The sequence below is a fragment of the Anas acuta genome, chromosome 1 (genome assembly GCF_963932015.1).
Source record: "Anas acuta chromosome 1, bAnaAcu1.1, whole genome shotgun sequence".
NCBI classification, from domain to species: Eukaryota; Metazoa; Chordata; class Aves; order Anseriformes; family Anatidae; genus Anas; species Anas acuta.
In genome coordinates this window covers 73,109,533-73,130,365 of record NC_088979.1, presented here as the reverse complement: position 1 = coordinate 73,130,365, position 20,833 = coordinate 73,109,533, and the positions used below count along the sequence as shown (strand labels likewise).

General features: G+C 33.1%; 1 protein-coding gene across 4 annotated transcripts in view; it reads left to right on the top strand.

Moving 5' to 3' along the window:
• The window catches only part of NLGN4X (neuroligin 4 X-linked), a 200,545-nt gene extending 193,610 nt beyond the window's left edge, over positions 1–6,935 (top strand). For all 4 annotated transcript variants that reach the window (XM_068682261.1, XM_068682243.1, XM_068682233.1 and 1 more), the window contains one exon: positions 3,073–6,935. In XM_068682261.1, the coding sequence (XP_068538362.1) occupies positions 3,073–3,922 (850 nt within the window). In that variant the 3' untranslated portion in view covers positions 3,923–6,935. The remainder of the gene's footprint in view (positions 1–3,072) is intronic.
• Positions 6,936–20,833: the final 13,898 nt, after the last annotated feature.

Below are 20,833 nucleotides of genomic sequence, written 5' to 3'. Positions count from 1 at the left end.
AATCTTCTTGTAATGTATAATTTTGGTAAATCATCATAAGTCTGTAAAACTAAGATCCATTCATTGGAAGATTCTTTCTTTAGGACTGCATTTAGTCATTTAATTTTCTTTTGAAAAAAAATAAAAAAAATCTACACATTCTCCAAATTCAGTGACAGTATTTAGACCATTGGTTCCATTATTAAGTGATCACTCTAGACTTGATGCCAAAAGTAACATTCTGATACCCTAAAAAAAAATAAAAGACCTTTCTTTAGGACTAGCAGACACCTTTTTTTTTTTTTTTTTTTCTTTTTTTTTTCTGTGCCTTGTTTCAATATGCCCATGCACAGACATGTAAACAAGTTCTGAAATACAGGATTATTCACACGTGTCTGTAAGTTTCTCTCTTGCGTTTGAAGGAGGCTTCTCTCTCATGTCTGAAGGAGGATGCAGTAGAATTTGCTATTCCTAATAGATACAGTTAAAAAGAAGACATAGAGATGCTGAATGGAAGAAAGGGAAGGAAATGGAGGTGTTTATTTACATGTTTTGTAGTCTGTAGGAAAAGAGAATGTTAATTTCAAAAATTTTTATTTGCTAAAATCATCATCTCCTGTCATGTTTATAAGTCCATTTAAAAATAATCTAAACACTTTGGTACTTTAAATTTAAACAAAGGTAAACTTTCCATTACCTTCAACAGGGCCAGGATTCCTCCATCCCCTCTTTCACTTCCACCTGGGGAAGGAGTAGGGGAAAAGGATTAGTCCAGTCAGCTGGACTGCTCAGCGTCTTCATTTCCTACTACTGTGTATGAAGTATTTTTGTGAGCTAGCTTATGTCTTTTACAGGATCCTTCCTAGAGTCTTTTGTGCTGTGAATCAGAACAGCAAGTCAGGAGAACACAAGGGGGATTGTGTGCTGTAGCTCTTCCAGGATTTTGAGTTTCTGACCAAAAATAAATAAATAAATAAATAAATAAATAAATAAATAAATGTTTTGCATTTTAATAAACTTGTTGATTTTTTTGTTTGTTTGTTTTAGAGTTTATGTGTTGAGCCTGTAGATATATTGTACTGGAAAAATATTTTTCTCTCTATATTTGCCAAATCCTTCAGTCTGCTCTTTAAGAACAGAAGAAATACATTTCTTTCCCTCTGGAATGCATGATACAATTCCTCAAACTAACATCATATTAAAATCTATTCCCCCACTGCTTGAATATGGATATTAATCTTCTAGTTTCAGCCAGGATGAGCAATTACTAAGAAAATAAATTCTTTTTTTTTTTTTTTTTTTTTTTTTCAGAATTTACAGGATTTGTTTATTTTTTAGTCTGTAAAATATCATCAAATAATATAAAATAATTAAAAAATAGCCACAACTCTAGAATTCTTAATTTATATGTTATTGAGATAGGAAAGATTTGATATAGGGTAGTATGGGGGGGGGGGGGAAAGTCCCACAAACATGGTAAAACAAAGTACTAAAAATTTATAGAAATAAATTTCTTCTTCTTCAAAAAAACATAAATTCTTTCAAGTAAACAGGTGAATGCAGGAATCATAAGATTATTAAACCCAAATTAGCACGTTATGCTAATAGTTAAGGAATAGCTAATAGTTAATGAATAACAAAGGAACACTAAACTAAGCAATCATTCTCAAGAGCTTTTGAAAACTGAAAAGGAAAAAAAAAAGAGGGCTTTAAAATCTGTAGCAGTGAGTCTTTGTATTCCCAGGACAGTATAACAATAACAGTATATTAGAAGAAAATTAAAATATTAAAATATAGAAGGAAAAATTATAGGAAATATTAAAGAAAAATATAGAAGGAAAATATTAAAATCATTTTCACATGAAATATAATAATAATGCACATGGGAATGGAAAGGAGAATGGACGGTTCTCAGAGTAATACGCAGAAAGTGAATCTCTCATTATAATTTATCACAAGATCTCAGAAAATATGCTTTGCTACTATAGAAGATTCAAACTCATGCAGAACAAAGTATTGCACTGTGATTGTTATTTTAAATCCTGTATTTGTCCATGCCCAGACAAAGTCATATTTATGTACGGTTTAACAAAATTATAAACATATATATACACCAACCATATTTAAATGCCTTTGAGTACATATGTTTGCCTTTATTTTAAAATGCTTTGAAAGAAAGAAAAAAAAAAGATAGGAAAAGCATTATTTCAATTAAATATATTGGGTTAACAAATTTTAAATTATCTTTGTGCTACTGTACCGTGCTACTCTTATCTCTACTGCTACTTAAGTACTATAAAACTTGTTGACAGCTAACATAAGTCTTATCCCTAGAAGCTGGGATGGAATTAAGACTCACTGTCCTAAATCCACTAAGTATAGATATTTAGTAGTACTGAGCACAAGACAGTTATCTCTTAATGCAAATGATGGAATGATTTGTAACATAGAAATATTTCAAAGGCTTTTTCCAAGAGTAGGTCTCTGAACAAAGGGATATTAACAGTTCAGTAAAGGAACAGAAAGACAAATCGCACCCGTTTACATGTATTAGCCCTGCTACTTCACATTTTGAAGTTTTTAAGGTCATATACAGCTGGTATAAATTCTCATAGTCACATGGATTTCCAACATTGCTACGGAGATTAGATGCTTATATTTATTGCTTGCAGTAGTGGAAGTAGTGGTACCTTAAATGAGAATGTTAATGTCAAATCTTGAGAAGCTACACCTTTACTTTACTTTATGGGGGAAGATAATTAGTACCTCTCTAAGACCACTTTGGAGTATGAGACTGACTCACAGCACTCCAGATGAACTTTTGGGAGCTGAACACATTCCTTTTTCTGTTTTCATGTAAAGAAATATTACTGTGTCTGAGGTACACTGTATAGTAAGTATTTTTTTTATTATTTTGTTTATATATTAGCATCTGTTATAAATTTGGGAGGTATTTCTTCTGTTTTTAGGTTAAGTATAGGATATAAGGATATAAGGATAGGATTAACTAAAAGACAAGTTTTTATTGTTGTTGTTGTAGTTATTGTTGCTATTTTTAAGTAACTGTAATATTGCTTGTTTTTATTTTTGTAGAGATCCAAACCAGCCTGTTCCACAAGACACAAAGTTCATCCACACAAAACCCAACCGCTTTGAAGAAGTAGCCTGGTCCAAATACAATCCTAAAGATCAGCTTTATCTCCATATTGGCCTGAAACCCCGAGTTCGTGATCACTACCGAGCAACAAAAGTTGCTTTCTGGTTGGAGCTTGTGCCACACCTTCACAACCTGAATGAAATATTTCAGTATGTTTCCACAACAACTAAAGTCCCCCCTCCTGACATGACATCATTTCCTTATGTTACCCGACGTTCTCCTGGTAAATTGTGGCCAGCTACCAAACGCCCAGCAATGACACCTGCCAACAACCCCAAGCATTCCAAAGACACCCATAAAACAGCTCCTGAGGATACAACAGTACTGATAGAAAACAAGCGAGATTACTCCACAGAGTTGAGTGTCACCATTGCTGTGGGGGCATCCTTGCTGTTCCTCAATATCTTAGCTTTTGCTGCATTGTATTACAAGAAGGATAAGCGGCGTCACGAAACTCACAGGCGCCCTAGTCCCCAGAGGAACACAACCAATGATATTGCGCACATACAAAATGAAGAGATCATGTCCTTGCAGATGAAACAGCTGGAACATGACCATGAGTGTGAATCACTGCAGGCCCATGACACGCTGAGACTAACCTGCCCACCTGACTATACACTCACTTTGAGAAGGTCCCCAGATGACATCCCACTCATGACGCCCAACACCATAACCATGATCCCAAATACATTAACAGGAATGCAGCCTTTGCATACTTTCAACACGTTCAGTGGAGGACAAAACAGTACGAATTTGCCCCATGGACATTCAACCACTAGGGTATAGCTCAGCCCTTCCACTTTACCCTCACAAGCCACCTGGAAGAAGAAAATAAATAAATAGAAGAAGAAAAAGTTGTAATACCATCCATTGAACAACTTGTCCAAATATAAAGTAAAAAAAAAAAAAAAAAAAAAAAGTAAAAGAGAAGGACAGTCATTATTTTCTTACTGATCCTTCCCACTGAAACTCTCTGATATTAAAGATCAAGTACAAACCCTGTGAAATGTGAAAAGTGTACATTGCTGTTACAATACTGCTTTAAGATCTCAATCCCTTTAATTGAAAGTTGAGTCCAGAAGAAGTCACTTAAAATTGTGTTTTGAGTGTAACAAGCAGAGTCTTCTGGAACACAGAGCCAGTGACTGTACAGGTGTTTGTTCTTTTTTTTTTCTTTTCTTTTCTTTTTTTTTTTTTAATAAATAAAATAATAATAATAAAAAAATCTTTATGTGCCATACCATGAATGGCCCCTGTTAAATCAAAGACATCACCATGGGCTTTTTCCCAGCATACGAAGCTGTAATCCAGATGGGGGAAATAAATAGAATTTTATTATTAAAAACAAAAATGAAAAAAAAAAAAAAGAGGAGGACTGACTATGCAGTAAAATACGTATAGTTCTGTGCAAAGAGATGATTTGCCAGCCTGAACTATATTTAAAGAAACTTTGTAAAAATGTACATAGCTGTGAGTTTAAAAACAACAAAAAGAAGCTTTTATTGATGTTTTCAGTTTGAAAAGAGCTTTTAGAAAGATTGTGCATTCAGTTGTGACCTATGTGTATATACATTAGTCATATCACCTCTGTTTCCTCCAGGCCAAAGGAGGATTTACTTCTTAATTACTAGTGATAAACAAAAGTCATGCGGTTTTTCTAACATGTTTCATTTATATGAGGCCATGGTGTCATGCAGAGGATACAGTTGTCTGTGTGACCTGCATATTTTCTCTTACAGGTTACACTAGTGCATGTTAAAGTATTCATAGGAGATTGTTGCTTTTTTCTGAAACAGTTTTTTTTTATATATATATATAATTTAATTTTGTGTTAGCCTTTATTAAATTGAAACACAGCAATGGATCGGAAAATGGAAAAAAAAATATATGAAAAAAACAAAACAAAACAAACCAACACATTACTATAATAAGCTTGTTGAACTGAACCAAGAGACATCCAATAATGTATATACAAAGAGTCCAGTTTGTAGTTCTCGGTTATTGTAGTACATTAGGAAGAGTTTTGTGCCCTGACAATATCAAAGAAAGCTTATGTTTTGGTCAATTTTTTTTGAGGAAAACTAATTCTATATTCACCAGCAGTTGCAGAGGGGTCTCAGCTGGGAGAGCACCTTCTTGTTCTTACTAAACAAACAAACACAAAAACAAAACAACAACAAAAGAAATGAAAGTGGGGAAATGGTGGCTTGGATGTTTTTTAAAGTTTTCATAAAGAGTTAAGAAATTATCATGGTTTAAAGAACTTCTCTGCCCTGTACCTGGCTTTGTCCCTGAGAGGAGCACCTACCTATCAGAAAATACTTTGCTTGTTTGTTACACAGCAATCACATAGTTGGTGAATATTATGGAGACAGAAGCAGAGAGTTCATCAGATGTCTTGCAAATGAATGTAACCAAAAATTCCAGATAATATCAGGAAGGCAAAATTCTTAGCTGATTATTCCCTTTTGCCCTTCCTTCACTGGAAAACTAAAATCCATGCAGAGCTACCAAACAAGAAATTTAGCAATTTGATTCAAACAACTGATTAGAATGTGAAAAGCTAAAAATAAGTTCTCACAGATGAAGATCACTTTGCATTTTAGAACGTTACTGCATCAAGAGATTGTAACCAAAGATATTTGAACAAAATTGGTCTGCACTTGAACATGATTATCCCAGATGTATTTTGTATTATAAATTCATGACTAAGCTGCATCAATATCATATGTCCCATAAGAATCTAACATAGGATGCCTTGTACCTCTTTTTGTTTTCTATACTTTTTTTTTTTTTCCTAATAAGACATCTTGGAATAGTCACTTCAACAACAACAAAAAAAAAAATAGAAGACCGAGGCCTATTCATCTGAATGACTCCTTGTCATAGCAAGCAGTAAAACATTCTGAAGGAGAGAAATAAAAAGAAAGAAATAAAAAGAAAGTTAATGACATGATAAAAACACAACATGTGGATGATATATATCTTATATGTAATAAATGCACCGTACACCTGACCTGGATACGTAGGTTGGAATGTGGTGAAGCAACAAGCCCAAAGTACAAGCAGTAGCAAATGGAAAACCATCTTTTTCACTGATCCATCACATAATGTTGATTAATGCTGTCTCTATACCAGGCCATTTCCACCACCTATGTAATGCCTCAGCCAAGATGCAGCAGCTCGTAACTCTTAAGAAAATAAAAAAAATAAAAAATAATAAAAAATAAATAAAAAAGGTGAAAAAAAGAAAAAAAAAAGAAAAAAAAAGAAAAATGAAAAGAAAAATGGTAATGATGCTTGGCATCATAATCAGTTGGGTATGTTTGTAATGTGAATTACAGTATTTGTTTAGTACTTCCAATTGTCTTCTGCTAGCAATATGTACAGTACTGTGTCAGGCTTGTGACATTTGGGTAAAAAAAAAAAAAGTTCCTGTAAGTGAATGATTTTAGCTTTTAAAAGTAATTATAATCAAGTTGATTTAATAATTTAATACATCTGGAATGATGTATGATTTATAGAGGGAACAGATTTATAGGGTCTTCATAGAATTCTATAATAATGATAACAAAATATACTTTGCAAACTGTAAAAGAAAAACGAAAGTACTTTCCCAGGCTTATATTCTTGACCTTAAGAGGCACGCAGGGTTTAATTGTTTCTTCTGTTATTGTTTTGCTACTTTTTGTTTTTTTTTTTTTGCCTTAATTAATGATAGAAGATATATATGGCTGGACACATATGTATAAACTTTTCAGCAGCATTTTTAATAATAAAATATCACGGTATTTTCTAATGCTTTGTGCAAAGAACTACTTGTTCATCTTTTTTTTTTTTTTTTAGAAAGTCTTTCGGAGGTATGTTTTCTGCCCCATCTCCTCTTCATTGTCTAATGTAAATGATGCCTTGATACACAGTACAGAAATATTAAAGTAACAGAGGTTGCACTTTTAAGTTAGCTTTGGGTTTTCGTGGCCTTTGTAGTTCTATAAGCCTACCAGTAAAAGGAAAGAAACTCTGCCTATGAAGATATAAGAGAATAAGCTCCATATATTTATTACCTGTATGCACTGCAACTCCCATTGAAGTAATAGTTTAATTGTTGTTTTAGTATTTTCTATAGCACTGAAAAAAAGCTTAGGTAAGCAGCTTCCCATAGTGGTGTATAGCTTAGCAGCTGAAAAATGTTACCTTCTGAACTAAGGTTCAAAATAATTCAGAAAATTTTATGCTTTTAACCTCTGCAAGTAAATATACTTTAATTTAGTATTTAAAATTCAGATAAATTGTTATTTTTTTTAAGAAAAAATATGTAGGAGTAGCAATATAAGTTACTCGTATATATTTAGAGAAATTACATATTTGCAGGTATACCAATATCATTTTTCCTTTTAAAGTTGAGTAAGCAAATATATTCTTTTTTCTTTTATGCTATTAAATTCCTTTTATCAGCCAGGTTTCCCTTCAGTGGAAAGGTACATAGATATTTTAGCAACGTTGGCTGGATATTGTTTGCTTTCTGTAATTATTCTGTTGAATAGAGGTACTAACAATAAGGTCTGATGAATTTTGAGTATAATATTGAAGAGTATTTGCAAAAAGCAAATTCTAAATGATTCATATCAGATTTTTAATATGAAAAATCAAGCTTCTGAGAAACATGTGCCTATTGACCTAATCAAGCAGCTTGAATTTTGAATATTCAATTTGTATATAAAGCTTTTGCAAATAAACTGCAGATTTAGAATTGTTCGGCAAATATGTTTAGTTACAAGTAATCTCTGAAATGTCACAGCTTGCTTTGAGATAATCTATACACAAGAAAAGAGGCTATAATTGTGTCATTTCTGTGAACTGTTCACCTTAAATTGCTGGGTGAACTCAATAAATAACTTTTTTTTTTTTCTCCAGTTAATGAATTTCACATTAAAAAACAAACAAACAAACAAACAAAAAAGCTTCAGAAGTTTGTTCATGCTAACAAAATATTGTGTTGTTTTCTTTCCTTACTGTCTGAAATATAAATCTGCAGATTAGTATGTTCCTATTTACACTTAAAAGTAATTTAATAGTATTTAATATCACATAAAAATCATACAAAAGAATACCATGACAATTATGTGCTTGTCTCAGATTTATAGTTTTGCATCTGTATTTAATTATTGTCAACTGTTTCTCGTATTTTCATCTACAGCTGTTTGACATCACAAACCTCATCAACCTGAATCTCTCCAGAGGCCATTAGCAGCTGGTAAAACCTGGGATTTTCATCCCACTAGAAATTATGATATTATGTATTTAATATCATAATATTTTAAAAATATTTCTCAGCATCTCACATTAGACTGACAAGTAAGGTATCAACCTTTCATGAATGCAAATGAAAAGGAAGGGGTTTGGAAATGTCTAAATATCTTGCTTGAGCTGTAGCATAATAAACAACATTTCACTTTGGGATGCAGTTTTGATTCAAACCATTTTGTTTGGTGTTCAGCTGTGGCCACCAAGGCCCTCACTCTGTCTTCCAATAGTTATGTTTTCCTGAGGAAGTTATGCTTTTATAGTCTTTTCTGTCCTACACAAACTAGTTTATCCAAATTTTACTGTGGTATAGAAGCCCAAGACACTCAGAGATTACATGGATGCAAGACAGTCATAAAATAAAATCAGAGAAATAATTTTGTTGTAAGCCAAATGACTTGATATGCCCCTGATACAAAGCAGTAATTAAGGAGAACATGCATTAGTATTGCAACAACTGAAATGTAAAATAAGCTTTTAATACATCAGGTACATTCAATGTATTTATTTATATAAATTGAAGTTTGACAAATGTTTATAATATCTACATTTTCCCAACTGCCTTTTCTGCCCCTTTCCCATAAAAACACCAACAGCTTACCAGCCAGTTCTAGTCATTTCTGAAATACCCACTTACATAAATGAGAAATTAAATTAATGTTATCTTTTTGTTTTCCCTACTACATGTGACTATCAAATACTGAAAGCATAAACAGTTCTTCTTCTACTACCTCTTTCCAGGGATTATAGTTTATCCAAATATTTCAGAGTAGTCCCCTTCCCCAAATTCCAGGTTTAATTAAAAAGGAAAGGCTAGAGTCAGAACAGAAATATACAAGCTTAGACTAGAGAGCAGAGTTATGTTTCTCTCCAACAGCCAAAAACATGGCACAAAAAAATATTGTGAACTTTACTTATGCTTTATTAAAAAGAATAATAATAATATTCTAGAGACTACTTTTTCCTCCCTCAGCTTGTGATGTATGATGTAAGACTTTTTGTTCTACCTAAGTCAAGTTTCATGTCATCCCATATCTTTTACCATGAATTCATCAGACACTTCCCTCAGAGGTACAGATGTTTTCAAGATGTTTTTTGCTGTCACATTAGTTATGTTTGTCACCAGATTTGTTCCATTCTGTGCTGTATTACTCTCAGAGAGAATTTTTTCATCTGTCATTTTCCTTGCTCTGTTTTAGGTGTCCAAAATGTTCCACTAAAGGAATATTTGCATAACATTACCTATAATCCTTGAAATGCCTCAGTCTGTATGGATGTCTGTACTTTATGTCAGCCCAAGAGTTGTGGTTTGACATGGTGTATGTCTTAGTGGGAAATATCATCTTGAAGCCAGGTTGTCCTGTTACTCTGCTATTTATATCATTGCTATTATTCATTGTCAACATTTTTTTTTCCTATATTGCTCTTGAATCAAGAGTCTTTCATCCTCTCTCCCAGCAAGATTTCTCAAATTAAGCTGCATCATCAGGCCATAAAAAAACTTTCTAAAACATTTGTATTTCTTAAACCTTTTATAAAATATCAGAGCAAACTAACAGGTGTCAGGAACAGATAGCCTTGGATGACAAGAATTCATGGTATAAATGGCTACTGGCTCCCACTTGGTGAAGAGACTTGTTTCACATATCTGTGGAAATAAATGTAGTTACCATTAACATGATTTAAAATGTCATTACATTACATCAAATTAAACAAGACCTTAAGGTAAAACTCATAGAAACTGCAAATACTGAGGACCACACTCTCATGTCCTGCATTAGTGGTTATTTTGTAAAGGCAACATTCAATTTGAGAGAAGTTGCATGACTGTTTAGTGCACTTCAGTCACTGGATATCTGACTTCAGAAGCTAAGGTGGAATTAGTATATTTTAGGAAAAGAAGATGATATTACAAAAGCATTTTTAATAGAGTTTGTGCTTTCAAGCTTGTCTATAAGGAGTAACAAAGAAATTGCAGGAAGAACTGTTTAAAATAAATAGGAATAAAATGCACATTGTTTCTAAATGAATGTGTCAGGCAGAAATACAATATGATATAATATGGTAAGATATGAAGTTTAAACAGTGTGATGGATTTCTATGTGGAAGGTCAACAGAAAAAAAAGTACTCAATGGATACATTTTCACAGGAAATAGTCAAATGAAATCAGTACAGATGAGATTATAATGGAATTTTGACAGAGACATTGTATCATAATGCTATACCATATGGATTTAGATACATTGAACATAATCTATAGTGCTCATCTGGGTATTGAGAAGTATAAAAATTAGATCCCAATATGCCCTACATTTGCCAGGCAATAGTGCTGCAATCAGTGGTAAATAATATAGCAAAGCGGTATGTGCAGTTGTGTCAAGAAATGAAAAACTAAGCTTTCAAATCACTTTATTCCAAGCAAGGCAATGTACCAGACTCAATAAAGAGGTAATAATGAAAGAAGCAAGGTACAGGTCCTGTCTGGAGAGCCATCCTCTTATGTAGGGGCCAACAGAGGAGGATTTTTCTTTTCACTTTCCTGATGTTGAGGCATGGAAAAGGAAGGCCACAGGAACAGGCTGTATTCCAGTAACCATTTGCTCTTTCACCATCAAAATTGGTGTTTGCATTTATTAGAGGTCCCTCTAAGCTGAATGTGGGATCAAAAAACAAAGAATAATAATTGATTGCTGTTTACCAGCAATTTTTTTCTTTTCTCAGCAAAGGACAATGAGGAAGTAGGGATAGAGGAACATTGTGCTACCAGCTTTTCCCAGGACACAGAGAGAACCACAAGCTCCTCACTCAGTTTGCAGAAGAGCTGCCAACTGCAAGAAAAGGCTATGGAGGCACTCAAGGAGCAGTGACCAGTGAGAGAGTGAGAGAGCTGCTGAACAACAGTAGCTCATGGGATTGGTTTGTGAGACTTTAATGCCTATCTTTTCTCTGTTATAATATGCTATTGAAAAAAATGTTGTACTCTCCCTAGACTGTAGATTTTGCACCATTAATTTAGCAGAAAGTCAGTAATAGTTTGATTTAAATGAATCAAATTAAAAATTTCATTATCAAAAATAGAATGTGTGAGAGCAGCATTAATCAGGGTTGCTGGAATCTTCTGATCTAACTGCAGATGTGTCATTAGATTTCCAAATCAGACTCTTAAAATCAAGGAGGTCTGATGACCTCTGTGATAAATGACCAAGTGAACATGCACATAGATAAAATATGTTGTTTCATTTGCAACAGCTCTCTAAATTATTGCTTCAATAAACAGTAAGTATAAAGTTACTTACCTTTTCTCACTGTAGGATATGAAGTAATATATGCTAAGAACACACGGAATCACTGCCAGCAGCTCTCAGACCTACAACAGACAGATAAAGAAAACCAAACGTACTAATTTCTGGAACGTAGAGCAGCTAGAACCTCTTTTAGGAACCTGGCCTTCTTCAGCTTCTGCTACCAACACACCATCTAGATCATGTGTGCAAAGGATTTTCCTGTAGAGGACAGTTTGTTCCTCTAGATGGCTGCCATCTATCTAGTGACTAACACGAATTGAAAACAGAAAAAAAAAAAAAAAAGCCCTCTTTGGGGTGGTAATAATATCTCAATGACTGCACTGGCAGAGATGGTTTACAAACAACTTCCTTGGCACTCAGCAGCTTACTAGAAAATGAAAAATAAATGCAAAACTATTTTCAATAAGCACCTTGTGAGAAATAACACCAGCCACTAAACAGAAAACACAGACCATTTGTATTAATAAGATCACTGCATTTTAAAGTAATTCAACAATGTCCATAAATTCTTATGGATCTGCAATATCACGCTTAATAATATAGAGACTGCAAGTAATCCTGAAGGAGTTGGTAAACATGAAAAATTCCAGTTTGTGCTTTTATACTAAACTGACCATACATACTCTTCTGTTTTGAACTCAAGATCTGGTCATATCTTTATGTGTCTCCTGTAATTACTCATTTTTGATGCCTTCTATAGAGGTTTGAACACTGAAACTTGTAGAGGTTTATTGCCATCTCTATTCTTCTCAAAACCAGAGAAATTAACCACAGGACAATTCAAACATTTTTTTCATCTGAATGACTGGTTGAAGGATACAGTAAAGTTGTTTGAGAGACACAGTGGCATACATCTTTTTACCACTGTCAAATTCCTACTGATTTTTACAAGCCAATTATTTCAAATTTTCTTAATATTACTTTAATGAGCAAGAAGGATGACACTGTCCCCTATCCCTTTTTCCCTTTTAATTTCACAGAAGAGATAATTTAGGTCTGAAGTAGGTGACTAATTACTGCCTTCTATATATATATATATTTTTTTTTTCAATTGTTAAGAAAATAGAATGAAGAAAATAGTACTTTTTTCCTTCTTGATGGGGCATGACATTTGTTAAGACTGTGATTTTTTTTTAATTATTTTTCTTTTCCTCAGGAAAAATTTAGAAACCTCTAACATAAATGCAAAAATAATGCAAACTGATTTGCATTTGCAAACTACAAGATTTTTTTTTTTATTATTATTATTATTTTTTTTTTTTTGTGAAATAATGAAAAGTACTCAAAACTGTATAGCTTTTACTTCTGGGATCACCATATGCCTCCACGAATTTAGCAATTGATATCTGAGCAGTTTCTGTGCTGTAAGATTTGAAACATGAAAATATGAAAATTATTTCAATTTATAAGATACATTATTTGGACAAAGAAGGCATTTGATAAATATACCATTTCAATAATTTTAATAGGCAATCTGATGATTTATATGCAAATACAGAACCTTTGTTGGCACTCCTATTTTTTTAATCAATTTTTATTATTATATTTTATATAGAAGTCTACATATTTAGATATCTGAGGCATGTTGCTGCATCTATCTCTACATACAGATATAATTATGACATATACATGTACATGGTAATTATTTGCTTCTTGGCTGCCAGTTTTCACTGTAAGAATATAAAACTTATTTTCAATTAATTAAAATGATAATGAAAATGAAAAATACCAATTAATTTCACAGGCATTTTGGAACTCGTCTTTTTAAACTTTTTTTTTTCCCATAGATATACACAAGCTTTTCTTCAGACTGACACACAGATATAACTGAGAGGAAGGTGAGAAGATAACTTAGATTGTCTGTTTTCACCAAGTTAGTGAAAATAACTCCTCAGCTGTCATAATTCTGTTGCAGAATCTAGTCCTCAGTTGTTCCTCAGAGAAAGAGAAAGAATACCATTCATCCATGGAAAAATGAGGTTATGGGTAAAAGTGAGTGATACAGAATGGACATAACCAAGTCAGGAGGATGGCAGGAGCTACTGAAGAAAAGGGGCTGTAAACCACGGACACATGATGAGAAATTGGGAATTGATCTGAGCCTGCTTCAACTGAACTCACAGGGAGTTCAGAAGAAAAGTATACACCACAAAGAAGGAAGAGAGAAGAAACAGGAAGCCCATAATACTAAGAATAAAAATTCAGAAGACAGTACATGTGACAAAGAATATTGTACTGCTGAGGTGTGTTTACATTAGTATTTTGTTTCAGGAGCATACTGTTAAAGTAAATCTCCCAATTCCCATTTATCAATATTTCTTCACAAATTAAACTTTGGATCCTATTAAAAGCAGTCTTGGAGCAGATGAGTTGCATTCATTTTACATGAAGATACCTATTAAACCATATGATCTATGAGTGCACCTCATGCTTCTAAGCAAATGCCTGAGATCTTGAAATTTTTATTTTGGATTCAAAACAAATGACTTTCTGACACTTCCCCACAGCCCTGGTGCCAGTCTTTGTCATTTTTGTATTTAATGGGCCACCAGTTTAGGAATATTGGCTGTTCTTTCATGTTAGACATTGGAAATATCTATCATAAAATGATAGACATTTCCCACTATGTCATGGCTAATTCATCCTGCTAAGTTCATCTAGTGGTACGCTGCCATTGATTTCAACTGCAAAGTGCCTCCTAAAGTGTTGAGTCCTAAAACCATTTGCAAAACATGTACCTGTCTTGAAATTCTGCTCAACCCTATGAAAAAAAGGGTTGACTGTTGACTTTTCACAGCACATTACAGTGACAAAAAGATATTACTTTTCCTTTTTCTTTGCATATAGGAGGCACATAACTATTATAAAATCTAATTCTGCTCCTGGTGGTATAAAGATTCAACAGTGCACTGGAATTTACTTGTTGCCTACTTTTAGAACCCCAAATATTTTGTTAAATATGTTAGTGGCAAAACATATCCCCTTTCCATTATGCTATATGTTCCTAACACTAACCTAAAATGCCAGTCACACAACAATGTTCTAAGTGGAAATATGCAACAAAATTATTATTATTATTATTATTATTATTATTATTATTATTATTATTATTATTATTATTATTATTATTATTACCATTATTACCATTATTACCATTATTACCATTATTACCATTATCATTTGCAACATAATAGTAATAATAATAATAAAGCTTCAGAACTTGAGAGTTTATATATGCATATTATTTTAATGTCTAATTTTAATATAATCTTTTTGCATTATCAAATCCAGTCACTGATTAGCATGCATTTCTTGTGTTATTACACTCATTTTGGCAATTCTTTTTATTATGAGATTTTGGCAAGATAATTATGAATTTCAGTGTTAGGTTTAAGTATTCCACCTTGTTTATGTCTTCTAAACAAGAAGATATTTATCACAGCCAGAGACAACAGATTTTTCACTACACTGTGCAAAAGGAACATATAATTATATATAATAGTTTATTTTTTTTGTTTCATACAAAGTTAGTATTCTAGTATCAAAGCTGGGCTTTATATACATTTATTATATTCTAGTTAGAAACCCTGGTGTTAACTAAGAACACAGGGTGCTAAGGGACAGAGATCACTGCTTCCTTTACTTCCATTACAATTCCATAATCAGATCAACAGGACAGAACTCCTAGGGTGTCTCATAATCTATTGCAAAGCCTAAATTTTAAGATTTCCTCAATTTAAAAACATTTAAAACATGCATTTTCAATCCATAAATTAACTTGCAACATTTTTTTTTTAAATCTTAGCAAAACCTCCACAACATTTACATATTTATAAAAGACAAAACTATAAAAGACATACTATTCTTGTAGAAAACACAACTTACACCTATTGTTGAATGTGATTCACATCATGTGCTAGCTGCCAATCTAAACGCATATTTTCTACTGTCTTCAGAAGTACAAATTAACATTTTAAAAATAAATTGTCTTGAATAAGATAGAGATTGTTTGATTAAATTCAAAGTTTGTAGATATGGTACTTTAAATCACATTTTATTTCTATTTTTACCTACTGAATAATCATTAGCTTAAACTTTTATATGTTTTCAAGATTTCCCATGAATGTGAAATCTTTAGAACAAAGAATTTATATAAAACCACCCATAAGTTTAAAGGATCAAAGTAAAACAGCTGTTTACATGGTAATTCTTTATCGTGTTCTACATTCCTGATGAAATTGCATGAATTAAAAAGATAATAATAATAATCCATTGACATTTGATAGTAAAAGTTATTTTAGCCTAAATTACCGTATTTTAGCCAAAATTGCTGTATTAAAAATGCAAGTGTGAATGAAGGAGTCAGAACCTCTGACAACCTCAATTAAGCAAAATGTCCTAATTTATTTTTATCAAACCTGTGTCTCCATGAAAAAAAAAAAAAAAAAAAAAGGATTACAGGGGCTAAAAATGCAATTGCATAAAATAATTTTAAATGAAAAATAAATAATTTGAAATGGAACAACAAAACAAACTAGGGATATCCACAAATCTGAGGAAAATATTTTCTATTCCTTACTGGGTAGCAGAAGTAATTAAAGTTGATCACTGTTCAGTTCTGAATGTCTGAATCTCAAGTGCATACATAAGGTTCACCACAACGTTTTAATCAGATTAATTTTCTCAAAATCTTTTCTCAAAAAGAACGTTTAACCTTTAAATGGCAAACTGTTTCTGCTGTGGAGATTTTTTTATTTTCTGCAGCTGTTCATATTTCTGTGATATCTGTAGCTCCTCTGAACACATTAACCATAATAGAATAAGAAACAAAAATATCTACAATGACTACACATATATTATATATACTATAACAAAAAACTGGTATTTAGTTAATTGGAAGAAAAAGAAACCTATTTATTTATTATAAGTCATTCAAGGAATATCATAACTTTTGTACATGGATGTCAACATATTTTTAGGTCTGCTTTTCATAACCCAATGCCCTATCACAATAAGATAATCTGAAATGATCAGAACTACTTACCTTTTAATAATTATAAAGGAGAAGCAGATAATTTCTTTGTTGTTTTAAAGGAAGCAGTGCAAAAAGAATCTTTATAAACTCAAAGTGTAGTTCGCAAACTGGAAATAGAAAAACATTCTCAACAAATGTCCATAAATTTATGTTCCCACTTGTATATATACATATACATATATATTTATATGTATAATTTTCTTTTGAAATACTTGGAAAATGCAGATATTCTTTAATTCTCTCTTAATTCTCTATCTTCTTATCTACCTCTTTTCCATGACACTTAATATCAACAATTTAGATGATCTGCACACTTAAATAGATGATATGTAAATACTTCAGGGCACAATTATTTGCAGTTTTAGGAAATATAGATAATAGGAAAGTCTTAGTGGTTTGGAAAGTTGCTCTTACTGTTTTCTTTCATGATTATTCTGCTTCCTCATTTATATATGATCAATATTATTGCACCAGGCAAGGAGAGCTCTTTCTCAGCTTTAGCTTCTCAGACTGGGAATAAGGATATAGACTAGAAAGCATTCAGTAGCTCTGGACTGCTGCATCCTGATTCAAATGCAAACATCCTTCAAGTCATCCACAATTGGGAATGAAGGAATAGTTTTCTGATTTTACTCTATGGACCTTAGTAATACCTAACCTGAGAATAAGGAGCAGTGGGATAGAGAATTGAGAGCATTTCTGTAGTTTTTTCACTCTATGGTTATTCAGCTATCAAGAAGGAAGAATGGAAAAGTATAAGGGGGGGAGTGAAACCCAAGGGGAAGATACACTTGTGTAGGAGCAGAATAGATATATAACACTGTGTTTGGAGAAAAAAAAGATGGAACAGAAAGATGAAGGACTGTGCTCTGTAGTCTGCAGAAATAGAAGTGAAACTGATGGAGAAATTGAGAGAGCAAGAATGGGTGTTTAGGTGAAGAATTAATTCTGAATAATGAAAACTGAGTTACTAATGTCAGAACCACTAACATTTCTGTATTTGCAGAAGGTTAAACAAAAATTATATTTATGCCCAGGTATGATTGGAATTAATTGTTACACAATTAAAACCTGGAGGCTTTAAGAGTGAGATGACAACTGCACCAACATCTTTTTTGTTTCATAGCATTACAGCGTGAGTGGCTTTCCCTGGCATCAAGCAAAAAGAGAGATCCAATAAGGCATAGACTTCATCTGGCAGATAAGTCTCAGTTAGCTTGGTCTTCTGCAGAGCAGGCTAGGCAGGCCAGTAGCCTTTCACTATGATTTTAATAATCAATGAAAACAGGTTTCTAGTGGTCTGTTCTATTAACAGTAATTGAATTTTCACCAACGACTTTGGGGAAAGGAATTGAAAATGGAAGCTACAATCCATTTGGGGTGCATTAAAGACAATATAGCCAGCTGATCAGAAAAGATGATTCTCCCTCTATTTTTAGAATTGGTGTGGCATCACCTGGAGCATTGTGTGCAGTTCTGGGCCCCACAACATAAAAAGGATAAAGTAGTTTTTTCTTCTAGAAAGAATCCAGAGGAAGACAGCAAAGCTGGTAAGAGGGCTGGAAGGCAAGTTTTATGAGGAAAGGCTGAAGACATTTGGGTTGTTTATTCTAGAAAAAAGGAGGTGAAGAACTGACTCAGTGCTCTCTACAACTTTCTGAGGAGAAAAGTGGAGAGGGAGATGCTGTATTCTGCTCCCTTGTAACCAAAGATATGATGCATTGTGGTGGCACAAAGGTGTGCAAGGAAAGGTTCAGACGGCATTAGAAAAAAATTCTTTACCATGATGGTGGTCAAACTCTGGAACAGGCTTCCCAGAGATGTGGTCACTGCCCCGTGCCTGTCAGCATTCAAGAGGCATTTAGACAATGTCTTTAACATGCTCTAACTTTTGGTTAGCCTTGAAGTGGTCAGACAGTTGGTCTTGATGATCTTAGAAGATCCCTTCCGATAGAGGCATTCTGATTCTAATTATGGACTATCTTGTAGCAAGTATGTCTAAAGCAGTCATCTGTGAGCTCAGCATTTTTGTTGAGATTTCATAATGAAAAAGAAACTGTTGTTGGAACAAGATGTAAACATATAAAAGGACTATGACAGAAAAACCCTGAATAGGTGAAGAGAAAGTTTATATTTACAAGGGTGAGGTAATGGACATGCATGAAAAATGAAATACAGTGTATGACAGACATCATGAGGGAGACAACAGAATTTATAACCTAAGACAAAAGCAGAAAGCTGGAAATAAATAAAATGGCAACAGATAAACAAGGGAGGTTAAAAACAAAACAAAACAAAACAAAACAAAAACTCCTTTTCAAAAAGCAGTTGCATTCTTCCTATTATATTTGTGTACCTGTTTCAGAAATGTTATGCAAAACTACGTCATCTCTGTATTAGAAATCTTTATAATGTGTACATAATAGCAATAGCCATAAGGGGTTCTGAAATAATGGGTTATGAAATAACCCATTAGCCATAATGGGCTGAAGAAATGAACATGTAGTGAGACAGTGCAAAAGTAATAATTTTATGCAAAATGCATACATTCCCACATTACGACTGATATATTCGAGTTAGTTCTGTCATTTTCTAGACTACTTATATACCCATGAATTATTTGTGTAAGAATATACAGACTCTTTCAATTCTTTTTTATGTCTTCTGTTAACATGTTGGCTGGTATGTGGGTGAGGTTGGTGAGTCCACAAATGAACAGCCTAATTTTTTCCATTGACAAGGCGGGTGACTGCAGTCAGAACTGGAAAGAGTAACTTTTGTTTGTTGTAGAAAATAAGTCACTGTGTTCTGTTCAGCTTTTCCAAACATACTTTAATACGTCTTCATCATCACAGTCCACTCTTTTCTCAAGCAATATAACATTATAATGTCCAATAGTTGTAAATCAGCTATTCCAATGCATATTTTGTCCCTTTTTTGGCTTACCATTCTGAATTTAATTCAGATTGATACAAACAGTATTCCCATTTTAAATATAAATATATTTATATATATATACATACACATATATTCCTTTCTAATAATTAATTGTGGAATTTTATGTGGAAGAGCAAATATCTGTTTTCTGTTTCCCATATGCTATTTCATTTTTCAGTGTGCTTCACACACTAGGCTATACTATCTAACTAGTAATTAACTGTCCTAACCTTCCTTCTCCTTCATGCACACACGTGAATGTGACTATTTTAGCCTAATCCTGTGGGGACCCATGTGTATATAGGATGAATGTAAACATAAGAATATATCCAGAGGCTTTGGACATAATGTATATGACTTGGTTTGTCCCACATTGCTCACTGCCCTCCCACAACTATCTCAGGAGATCTACTAAATGGCTTCAGTGGTACTTCTTTGCCTAGTGCCAGACTACAATCTGTAAAGAACAAACGCAGCACTCTTAACTATTTTGGGGAGAAGAGTTTGTTGACCTATGCACATGCAGTCACAGCTCTTGTTTCAGCAGTCACAGCTCTTGTTTCAGCAATGAGACAACAGACAAACATTCTCAAGCAGTAGAAGATAAGACATAGTACAATAGTGGTAATTTTTCACTATACCAGGTAGAAAGGATGGAATGAAGAACAGAAGCCTCGAGTGTGAAGAGACACCCTTATGCTATGAAGACATGTGAAGCACCCAAGTCTGTCAAGGGTTCTCTTGGCCACAGTCTGTGGCTGAAAAACTTCCCTCCTAGCTTCCTAGGAGGATGAAAGCCATAGTTCCTTAAATTGAAAATTTAAGGAACTTTGAAAATACCTTATTTGCCCTTTTCCTTTTTTTTTTTTTCCTTTTTTTTTATTATGTTTAAAAACATTCTTCAGAATTATAGTTAAATAACATTTAACATTAAAAGATTACAAGAATTCATGTCAAAATTCACTCCTGAAGACAAAAAAGTGTTGTTAAAAGTGTTCACTCAGCACACTTTGTTCACACAGTTGTCATAATAGGTTTCCTCATACAAGGTCGAATGAGCAATTAATACTTTGACACAAAACCTGCAAGAGTTACATGCCCATTTGTGACTTTGG